The sequence below is a fragment of the Oncorhynchus kisutch genome, unplaced genomic scaffold (assembly GCF_002021735.2).
Source record: "Oncorhynchus kisutch isolate 150728-3 unplaced genomic scaffold, Okis_V2 Okis07a-Okis12b_hom, whole genome shotgun sequence".
Classification (NCBI taxonomy): domain Eukaryota; kingdom Metazoa; phylum Chordata; class Actinopteri; order Salmoniformes; family Salmonidae; genus Oncorhynchus; species Oncorhynchus kisutch.
Window position 1 is genome coordinate 9411661 of NW_022261984.1, and position 12364 is coordinate 9424024.

Consider the following 12364-nt stretch of genomic DNA (forward strand, 5'->3'; position numbering starts at 1 on the left):
GTTCCTCAGGGACCCAAATCCTAATTTCTCCTCCTGTGGTTTCTCAGGGACCCAAGTCCTAATTTCTCCTCCTGTGGTTTCTCAGGGACCCAAATCCTAATTTCTCCTCCTGTGGTTTCTCAGGGACCCAAATCCTAATTTCTCCTCCTGTGGTTTCTCAGGGACCCAAATCCTAATTTCTCCTCCTGTGGTTTCTCAGGGACCCAAATCCTAATTTCTCCTCCTGTGGTTTCTCAGGGACCCAAGTCTTCCTTCATCACCCCAGAGAAGAGAGCTAAACTCCGGTCCAACCCGGTCAAAGTTCGCTTTGCTGAGGAGGTTGAGGTCAACAGTCACTCTCAGGTACGTCAGACTCTTACAACACCCTATTGTCACTGCATGGCGCGTTGTAAGCCCTCTATGAAGCTGTTGTGTCATATCTGTCCAGGATTCATGTATGATCTAGTCTATACAGTGACTTCTAGAGCACCAGAGGGACATGTCTGATAATACTTTATGGAGCTGACATGACTGCTGTATGGAGCCAGTCGCAAGTGGTTTATCTCTCAGCCATATGACAACCCCATATTCCTCCCTATCTTCACTGCTTGGCTTGGAAACCCATTTCACTGTGGTTTAGATGTCCTGTCCCTGTAGATGTCCTGTCCCTGTAGATGTCCTGTCCCTGTAGATGTCCTGTCCCTGTAGATGTCCTGTCCCTGTAGATGTCCCTGTAGATGTCCCTGCCCTGTAGATGCCCCTGTAGATGTCCCTGTAGATGTCCTGTCTCTGTAGATGTCCCTGTAGATGTCCCTGTAGATGTCCTGTCCCTTTAGATGTCCCTGTAGATGTCCTGTCCCTGTAGATGTCCTGTCCCTGTAGATGTCCTGTCCCTGTAGATGTCCCTGTAGATGTCCCTGTAGATGTCCCTGTAGATGTCCCTGTAGATGTCCCTGTAGATGTCCTGTCCCTGTAGATGTCCCTTTAGATGTCCTGTCCCTGTAGATGTCCTGTCCCTTTAGATGTCCTGTCCCTGTAGATGTCCTGTCCCTGTAGATGTCCTGTCTCTGTAGATGTCCTGTCCCTGTAGATGTCCCTGTAGATGTCCCTGTAGATGTCCTGTCTCTGTAGATGTCCTGTCCCTGTAGATGTCCTGTCCCTGTAGATGTCCTGTCCCTGTAGATGTCCTGTCCCTGTAGATGTCCTGTCCCTGTAGATGTCCTGTCCCTTTAGATGTCCTGTCCCTGTATATGTCCTGTCTCTGTAGATGTCCTGTCCCTGTAGATGTCCCTGTAGATGTCCCTGTAGATGTCCTGTCTCTGTAGATGTCCTGTCCCTTTAGATGTCCTGTCTCTGTAGATGTCCTGTCCCTGTAGATGTCCCTGTAGATGTCCCTGTAGATGTCCTGTCTCTGTAGATGTCCTGTCCCTTTAGATGTCCTGTCTCTGTAGATGTCCTGTCCCTGTAGATGTCCCTGTAGATGTCCCTGTAGATGTCCTGTCCCTGTAGATGTCCTGTCCCTGTAGATGTCCCTGTAGATGTCCCTGTAGATGTCCTGTCTCTGTAGATGTCCTGTCCCTTTCCTGTAAATACAAGTGAGAAGGAACAAGCACCCTATTCCCTATATAGTGCACTACTTTAGACCAGGGCCCTATTCCCTATATAGTGTACTACTGTTGACCAGGGCCCTATTCCCTATATAGTGTACTACTGTTGACCAGAGCCCTATTCCCTATATAGTGCACTACTTTAGACCAGAGCCCTATTCCCTATATAGTGTGCTAATGTTGACCAGGGTCCTATTCCCTATATAGTGTACTACTGTTGACCAGAGCCCTATTCCCTATATTGTGCACTACTGTTGACCAGAGCCCTATTCCCTATATGGTGCACTACTGTTGACCAGAGCCCTATTCCCTATATAGTGCACTACTTTAGACCAGGGCCCTATTCCCTATATAGTGTACTACTGTTGACCAGGGCCCTAGTCCCTATATAGTGCACTACTTTAGACCAGAACATTGTCATATAGGGTTCCATTGGGGACTCAACCTGAGACAGAGTGGTCGTATCGAGGGCTGGATGATTCCCTGATTACAGGAGAAAACGCTGAGTTTACACAACATGAGGAAAACTTGCTCTTTCCATGACACAGACTGACCAGGTGAATCCAGGTGAAAGATATGAGCCCTTATTGATGTCACCTGTTAAATCCTTCTTCAATCAGTGTAGATGAAGAGGAGGAGACCTGGTTAAAGATGAAGAGGAGGAGACCTGGTTAAAGATGAAGAGGAGGAGACAGGTTAAAGATGAAGAGGAGGAGACAGGTTAAAGATGAAGGGAGGAGACCTGGTTAAAGATGAAGGGGAGGAGACCTGGTTAGAGATGAAGAGAAGGAGACCTGGTTAAAGATGAAGAGGAGGAGACAGGTTAAAGATGAAGGGGAGGAGACCTGGTTAAAGATGAAGGGGAGGAGACCTGGTTAAAGATGAAGAGGAGGAGACAGGTTAAAGATGAAGGGGAGGAGACCTGGTTAAAGATGAAGGGGAGGAGACCTGGTTAAAGAAGGATTTTATGCCTTGAGACAATTCAAACATGGATTGTGTGTGTACCATTCAGACATGGATTGTGTGTGTACCATTCAGACATGGATTGTGTGTGTACCATTCAGACATGGATTGTGTGTGTACCATTCAGACATGGATTGTGTGTGTACCATTCAGACATGGATTGTGTGTGTACCATTCAGACATGGATTGTGTGTGTACCATTCAAACATGGATTGTGTGTGTACCATTCAGACATGGATTGTGTGTGTACCATTCAGACATGGATTGTGTGTGTACCATTCAGACATGGATTGTGTGTGTACCATTCAGACATGGATTGTGTGTGTGTGTCATTCAGAGGGTGAATGGGTAAGATAAGATATTTAAGTGCCTTTGAACAGGGGGTATGGTAGTAGGTGCCAGGCGCACCAGTTTTTGTCAAGAACTGCAACGCTGCTGGGTTTTTCACACTCAACAGTTGCCCGTGTGTATCAAGAATGGTCCACCACCCAAAGGACATCCATCCAACTTGACACAACTGTGGGAAGTATTGGAGTCAACATGGGCCAGCCTCACTGTGGAACGATTTCAACACATTGTAGAGTCAACATGGGCCAGCCTCACTGTGGAACGATTTCAACACATTGTAGAGTCAACATGGGCCAGCCTCACTGTGGAACGATTTCAACACATTGTAGAGTCAACATGGGCCAGCCTCACTGTGGAACGATATCAACACACTGTAGAGTCAACATGGGCCAGCCTCCCTGTGGAACGATATCAACACACTGTAGAGTCAACATGGGCCAGCCTCACTGTGGAACGATTTCAACACATTGTAGAGTCAACATGGGCCAGCATCCCTGTGGAACGATTTCAACACATTGTAGAGTCCATACCCCGATAAATTGAGACTGTTCTGAGGGCAAAGGGAGGATGCAACTCAATATTAGGAAGGTGTTGTTCTGTATACTCAGTGTAAACACACTATTAACGATTAGAGGGGAGCAGAGAGAAGGGTGGAGGGGGAGAGAGAGAAGCGTGGGGGAGGGAGGGAGCGGAGCGAGGGGTGGAGAGAGAGTGAGAGAGAAAGGGTTGGAGGGAGAGAGAGAAAGCAAGAGAGAGAGAGAGGTGGAGGGAGAATGAAAGAGAGATGAGAGGGGGGGTGGAGCGAGAGGGAGAGAACAACAGGAAGAGATTGAGTGGTTGGATCAATGCCAGTCTGATTCCCTTCAGAACAGCTGTGATTACAGAAGAATAATGTATTGAAAGGGAGGAGGAGGAGAGAGTGGAAGAGAGGGGGTGAGAGGAGGAACATAAAGAGGGAGGGAGAGACATGAAAAACACTGTATAATAGACAGAGAGACAGATGGAGAAAGACAGATGGAAAGAGACAGAGAGACAGAGAGAGAGAGGCAGATATATTTAGAGAGAGAGACAGAGAGAGAGGCAGATATATATCTAGACAGAGAGACAGAGAGAGAGGCAGATATATATTTAGAGAGAGAGACGGAGAGAGAAGCAGATATATATCTAGACAGAGAGACAGAGAGAGAGGCAGATATATATTTAGAGAGAGAGACGGAGAGAGAAGCAGATATATATTTAGACAGAGAGACACAGAGAGAGGCAGATATATATTTAGAGAGAGAGACAGAGAGAGAGAAGCAGATATATATTTAGACAGAGAGACAGAGAGAGAGGCAGATATATATGTAGAGAGATAGACAGAGAGAGAAGCAGATATATATTTAGACAGAGAGACAGAGAGAGAGGCAGATATATATTTAGACAGAGAGACAGAGAGAGAAGCAGATATATATTTAGACAGAGAGACAGAGAGAGAGGCAGATATATATGTAGAGAGATAGACAGAGAGAGAAGCAGCTATATATTTAGACAGAGAGACAGAGAGAGAGGCAGATATATATGTAGAGAGATAGACAGAGAGAGAAGCAGATATATATTTAGACAGAGAAACAGAGAGAGAGGCAGATATATATTTAGACAGAGAGACAGAGAGAGAGGCAGATATATATCTAGACAGAGAGACAGAGAGAGAGGCAGATATATATTTAGAGAGAGAAACAGAGAGAGAAGCAGCTATATATTTAGACAGAGAGACAGAGAGAGAGGCAGATATATATTTAGACAGAGAGACAGAGAGAGAGGCAGATATATATTTAGACAGAGAGACAGAGAGAGAGGCAGATATATATTTAGACAGAGAGACAGAGAGAGAGGCAGATATATATTTAGACAGAGAGACAGAGAGAGAGGCAGATATATATGTAGAGAGATAGACAGAGAGAGAAGCAGATATATATTTAGACAGAGAGACAGAGAGAGAGGCAGATATATATTTAGACAGAGAAACAGAGAGAGAGGCAGATATATATCTAGACAGAGAGACAGAGAGAGAGGCAGATATATATTTAGAGAGAGAGAACCTATATTTATGTTTATTTATTTTCCCTTTCGTACTTTAACTATTTGCACATCATTACAACATTGTTTATGGACATAATATGACATTTGAAATGTCTTTATTCTTATGGAATTTTTGTAAGTGTAATGTTTACTGTTCATTTTTTATTGTTCATTTCACTTTTGTTTATCTTCTATTTCACTTGCTTTGGCAACGTAAACATACTTTCCCCAAGCCAATAAAGCCCTTACGTTGAATTGAGAGAGACAGAGACACAGAGAGACAGAGAGACAGAGACACAGAGAGACAGAGAGATAGAGAGATACCGTGGGATATGTGTCAACAGCAACCATGGGAAAATCTTCTGCATTATCATTATCATTATTAACAGCAGACTCTTACATTTCCTCAGTGAAAACAATGTACTGAGCAAATGTCAAATTGGCTTTTTACCAAATTACCGTACAATTAGCCTATCAGAAACTTCTAAGCCATAGCATAATTTTCTAGAATTTTCCAAGCTGTTTAACCTCACTAGGGGACGCTAGCGTCCCACCTGGCCAACATCCAGTGAAATTGCAGAGCGCCAAATTCAAAAACAGAAATACTCATCATAAACATTCGTAAAACATACAAGTGTTAAACATCGGTTTGAAGATTAACTTCTTGTTAATCCAACCACGGTGTCAGATTTAAAAAAGGCTTTACGGCGAAAGCACACCATGCGATTATCTGAGAACAACGCCCAGCAGACAAATCATTACAAACAGTAAACAGCCAAGTAGAGGAGTTACACAAGTCAGAAATAGTGATACAAATGTATCACTTTCCTTTGATGATCTTCATATGGTTGCACTCACGAGACTCCCGTTTACTCAATGAATGTTCGCTTTGTTCAATAAAGTCTCTCTTTTTATCCAAACGCCCCCCCCCCCCCCCCCTCGTTTTGTTCAGTAATCCACAGGCTCAAACACAGTCACAACAGGCAGACGAAACATCCAAATAGTATCCGTAAAGTTCGTAGAGACATGTCAAACGATGTTTATAATCCTCAGGTTGTTTTTAGCCTAAATAATCGATAATATTTCAACCGGACAATAACGTTGTGAATATAAAAGGTAAACAAGAAAGGCGCACCCTCGGTCTCGCGCATGAAAAAGCTCTGGGCCACTGCAGTGTTCACTCATTCAGAGAGGTCTTACTCCCTAATTTTTCAGAATACAGGCCTGAAACAATTTCTAAAGACTGTTGACCTCTAGTGGATCCATGGGAAGTGCAATTTAAGTTCTAAGTCAATGGATACCTGAATGGCATTCAATAGAAAACTACAAATATAAAATATATTTTTTCTCAGGTTTTTGCCTGCCATATCAGTTATGTTATACTCACAGACATTGTTCTAACAGTTTTGGAAACTTTAGGGTGTTACCTTTCCAAATCTACCAATCATATGCATATCAGCTTCTGGGCCTGAGTAGCAGGCAGTTTACTTTGGGCACGCTTTTCATCAGGAAGTGAAAATAGTGCCCCCTACCCTAGTGAAGTTAAAGGCACAGTCAATTTAGTGCATGTAAACTTCTGACCCACTGAAATTGTGATACAATGAATTATAAGTGAAATAATCTGTCTGTAAACAATTGTTGGAAAAATTACTTGTCATGCACAAAGTAGATGTCCTTACCGATTTACCACAACTATAGTTTGTTAACAAGACATGTGTGAAGTAGTTGAAAAACTAGTTTTAATGTCTCCAACCTAAGTGTATGTAAACTTCCAACTTCAACTGTACCTCGGCCTAAACATCAGCACCACAGGTAACTTCTACAAAGCTGTGAACGATCTGAGAGACAAGGCAAGAAGTGCCTTCTATGCCATCAAAAGGAACATACCAAGGATCTGGCAAAAAATACCTGAATCAGTTATCGAACCCTTTGCCCTTCATGGTTGTGAGGTCTGGGGGTCCGCTCCCCAACCATGAATTCACAAAATGGGACAAACACCAAATTGAGACTCTGCAGGCAGGATTCTGCAAAATATCCTCTGTGTACAAAGTAAAACACCAAATAATGCATGTCTTCATTCTTTTGGAACTTTAATAAGTGTAACGTTTACGGTTCATTTTCTGTTGTTTATTATTTATTGCACTTCATGTGAAATTGGCACGAGAATTTTGCTCTCTCAATGGTTGAACTCGGCTATCCCTCAAGCTTTGTCTATTTCCCAGAGGTCGTACATCTCCGGTTAATAAAGAATTAGACAAAGTCTCAGATTCTGCAACAGATCAATACTTTATTCAGAGAGCGCTCTGTCTTCTAAATGAGAACACAATCTTTTTACACACAAGAACTCACATCAGTAGAACCTCTCTTTAGGTGGGCTGTATGTTTCCACAGTTCACATACATTGTTAAACTTCTGCAACATGTTTCATTATCTTCTTCAAGCCTAACCATTTCTAACAGTGTTTCTCCTCCCTAGGGTGGGGAGGCCTCTTTCCAGTGATTAGTTTCACCGTTATCACAAGTCGACAGTTGTCCTTGAATGTCTCAACTATACCCAGCTCATATTGCGAAATAGTAACACAATGGCCTAGTCACACAAATTATTGAATTATGACTCAACACATTTCATACAATTATATGGTTTCAGGGTGGAACACTTTAGTCATTATCTTAAACATACAAATGATTCTATCAGAAATTGAAATTGAGAGCCAGAGAGAGAGACAGACATCCACTCTAAAACGTAAAGGTTCCTGGAGCATCCTTTAGGGGTTCTTCACATAACCCCTTTTAATGGATCCTCAACAAGAAAATACTATTATTATTACTATTATCACCACAGGCCCAGGCAGCTCATTTGTCATCCCCCCCCTTCTCTAATATGTATCTGATACCAGTCAAGTATTTAGCTAATAATAACACACCCTTATTTCCTGATTCATCTGGTTTCCAGGGCAACTCGCTGCTCTTCCTCCCCAACGTTCTAAAGGTGTATCTGGAGAACGGACAGACCAAGGCCTTCAAGTTTGAACCCAACACCACTGTCAAGGTAACTATATTATACACATAATACACTATCATATTATAAGTATAATCCTGATGATACTACTAATATAATAGACAGACCAAGGCCTTCAAGTTTGAACCCAACACCACTGTCAAGGTGGTATATATTATACACATAATATAATAATATATATTATACACATAATACACTATCGTATTATAATTATAGGGTATATAACAAAGTATTGAGATAAACATTTGTTATTGACCAAATACTTATAAATTCATAAAAAATCCTACAATGTGATTTCCTGGATTTCTTTTCTCATTTTGTCTGTCATAGTTGAAGTGTACCTATGATAGACTCCTCCAGGCCGTCCTGGCTCTGACAATAGACTCCTCATCTACAGGCCGTCCTGGCTCTGACAATAGACTCCTCCTCTTCAGGCCATCCTGGCTCTGACAATAGACTCCTCCTCTACGGGCCGTCCTGGCTCAGACAATAGACTCCTCCTCTACGGGCCGTCCTGGCTCAGACAATAGACTCCTCCTCTACAGACTGTCCTGGCTCAGACAATAGACTCCTCCTCTACAGGCCGTCCTGGCTCAGACAATAGACTCCTCCTCTACAGACTGTCCTGTCTCAGACAATAGACTTACTGACTGACTGTGTACATACTGTCTCAGACAATAGACTGACTGACTGTGTACATACTGTCTCAGACAATAGACCGACTGACTGACTGTGTACATACTGTCTCAGACAATAGACTGACTGACTGACTGTGTACATACTGTCTCAGACAATAGACTGACTGACTGTGTACATACTGTCTCAGACAATAGACTGACTGACTGTGTACATACTGTCTCAGACAATAGACTGACTGACTGACTGTGTACATACTGTCTCAGACAATAGACTGACTGACTGTGTACATACTGTCTCAGACAATAGACTTACTGACTGACTGTGTACATACTGTCTCAGACAATAGACTGACTGACTGTGTACATACTGTCTCAGACAATAGACTTACTGTGTACATACTGTCTCAGACAATAGACTTACTGACTGACTGTGTACATACTGTCTCAGACAATAGACTGACTGACTGTGTACATACTGTCTCAGACAATAGACTGACTGACTGTGTACATACTGTCTCAGACAATAGACTTACTGACTGACTGTGTACATACTGTCTCAGACAATAGACTGACTGTGTACATACTGTCTCAGACAATAGACTGACTGACTGACTGTGTACATACTGTCTCAGACAATAGACTGACTGACTGACTGTGTACATACTGTCTCAGACAATAGACTGACTGACTGTGTACATACTGTCTCAGACAATAGACTGACTGACTGTGTACATACTGTCTCAGACAATAGACTGACTGACTGTGTACATACTGTCTCAGACAATAGACTGACTGACTGACTGTGTACATACTGTCTCAGACAATAGACTGACTGACTGTGTACATACTGTCTCAGACAATAGACTTACTGACTGACTGTGTACATACTGTCTCAGACAATAGACTGACTGACTGTGTACATACTGTCTCAGACAATAGACTTACTGTGTACATACTGTCTCAGACAATAGACTTACTGACTGACTGTGTACATACTGTCTCAGCCAATAGACTGACTGACTGTGTACATACTGTCTCAGACAATAGACTGACTGACTGTGTACATACTGTCTCAGACAATAGACTTACTGACTGACTGTGTACATACTGTCTCAGACAATAGACTGACTGTGTACATACTGTCTCAGACAATAGACTGACTGACTGACTGTGTACATACTGTCTCAGACAATAGACTGACTGACTGACTGTGTACATACTGTCTCAGACAATAGACTGACTGACTGACTGTGTACATACTGTCTCAGACAATAGACTGACTGACTGACTGTGTACATACTGTCTCAGACATTAGACTTACTGACTGACTGTGTACATACTGTCTCAGACATTAGACTTACTGACTGACTGTGTACATACTGTCTCAGACAATAGACTGACTGACTGTGTACATACTGTCTCAGACAATAGACTGACTGACTGTGTACATACTGTCTCAGACAATAGACTTACTGACTGACTGTGTACATACTGTCTCAGACAATAGACTGACTGACTGACTGTGTACATACTGTCTCAGACAATAGACTGACTGTGTACATACTGTCTCAGACAATAGACTGACTGACTGACTGTGTACATACTGTCTCAGACAATAGACTGACTGACTGACTGTGTACATACTGTCTCAGACAATAGACTTACTGACTGACTGTGTACATACTGTCTCAGACAATAGACTGACTGACTGACTGTGTACATACTGTCTCAGACAATAGACTGACTGACTGACTGTGTACATACTGTCTCAGACAATAGACTGACTGACTGTGTACATACTGTCTCAGACAATAGACTGACTGACTGTGTACATACTGTCTCAGACAATAGACTGACTGACTGACTGTGTACATACTGTCTCAGACAATAGACTGACTGTGTACATACTGTCTCAGACAATAGACTGACTGACTGACTGTGTACATACTGTCTCAGACAATAGACTGACTGACTGACTGTGTACATACTGTCTCAGACAATAGACTGACTGACTGACTGTGTACATACTGTCTCAGACAATAGACTGACTGACTGACTGTGTACATACTGTCTCAGACAATAGACTGACTGACTGACTGTGTACATACTGTCTCAGACAATAGACTGACTGACTGTGTACATACTGTCTCAGACAATAGACTGACTGACTGTGTACATACTGTCTCAGACAATAGCCTGACTGACTGACTGTGTACATACTGTCTCAGACAATAGACTGACTGACTGTGTACATACTGTCTCAGACAATAGACTTACTGACTGACTGTGTACATGCTGTCTCAGACAATAGACTGACTGACTGTGTACATACTGTCTCAGACAATAGACTTACTGTGTACATACTGTCTCAGACAATAGACTTACTGACTGACTGTGTACATACTGTCTCAGCCAATAGACTGACTGACTGTGTACATACTGTCTCAGACAATAGACTGACTGACTGTGTACATACTGTCTCAGACAATAGACTTACTGACTGACTGTGTACATACTGTCTCAGACAATAGACTGACTGTGTACATACTGTCTCAGACAATAGACTGACTGACTGACTGTGTACATACTGTCTCAGACAATAGACTGACTGACTGACTGTGTACATACTGTCTCAGACAATAGACTGACTGACTGACTGTGTACATACTGTCTCAGACAATAGACTGACTGACTGACTGTGTACATACTGTCTCAGACATTAGACTTACTGACTGACTGTGTACATACTGTCTCAGACATTAGACTTACTGACTGACTGTGTACATACTGTCTCAGACAATAGACTGACTGACTGTGTACATACTGTCTCAGACAATAGACTGACTGACTGTGTACATACTGTCTCAGACAATAGACTTACTGACTGACTGTGTACATACTGTCTCAGACAATAGACTGACTGACTGACTGTGTACATACTGTCTCAGACAATAGACTGACTGTGTACATACTGTCTCAGACAATAGACTGACTGACTGACTGTGTACATACTGTCTCAGACAATAGACTGACTGACTGACTGTGTACATACTGTCTCAGACAATAGACTTACTGACTGACTGTGTACATACTGTCTCAGACAATAGACTGACTGACTGTGTACATACTGTCTCAGACAATAGACTTACTGACTGACTGTGTACATACTGTCTCAGACAATAGACTGACTGACTGACTGTGTACATACTGTCTCAGACAATAGACTTACTGACTGACTGTGTACATACTGTCTCAGACAATAGACTGACTGACTGTGTACATACTGTCTCAGACAATAGACTTACTGACTGACTGTGTACATACTGTCTCAGACAATAGACTTACTGACTGACTGTGTACATACTGTCTCAGACAATAGACTGACTGACTGTGTACATACTGTCTCAGACAATAGACTGACTGACTGTGTACATACTGTCTCAGACAATAGACTTACTGACTGACTGTGTACATACTGTCTCAGACAATAGACTGACTGACTGACTGTGTACATACTGTCTCAGACAATAGACTGACTGACTGTGTACATACTGTCTCAGACAATAGACTGGCTGACTGTGTACATACTGTCTCAGACAATAGACTTACTGACTGACTGTGTACATACTGTCACAGACAATAGACTTACTGACTGACTGTGTACATACTGTCTCAGACAATAGACTGACTGACTGTGTACATACTGTCTCAGACAATAGACTGACTAACTGTGTACATACTGTCTCAGAC

The 12364-nt window shown here is 42.4% G+C and overlaps 1 protein-coding gene across 1 annotated transcript in view; it reads left to right on the forward strand.

Annotated features, from left to right (window-relative positions):
- LOC116360071 (FERM and PDZ domain-containing protein 1-like) overlaps positions 1-12364 on the forward strand; it is a 69342-nt gene that overhangs the window by 26135 nt on the left and 30843 nt on the right. The window contains exons 6-7 of the mRNA XM_031814583.1: positions 238-342; positions 7911-8006. Coding sequence (XP_031670443.1) covers positions 238-342; positions 7911-8006 — 201 coding nt within the window. The remainder of the gene's footprint in view (positions 1-237; positions 343-7910; positions 8007-12364) is intronic.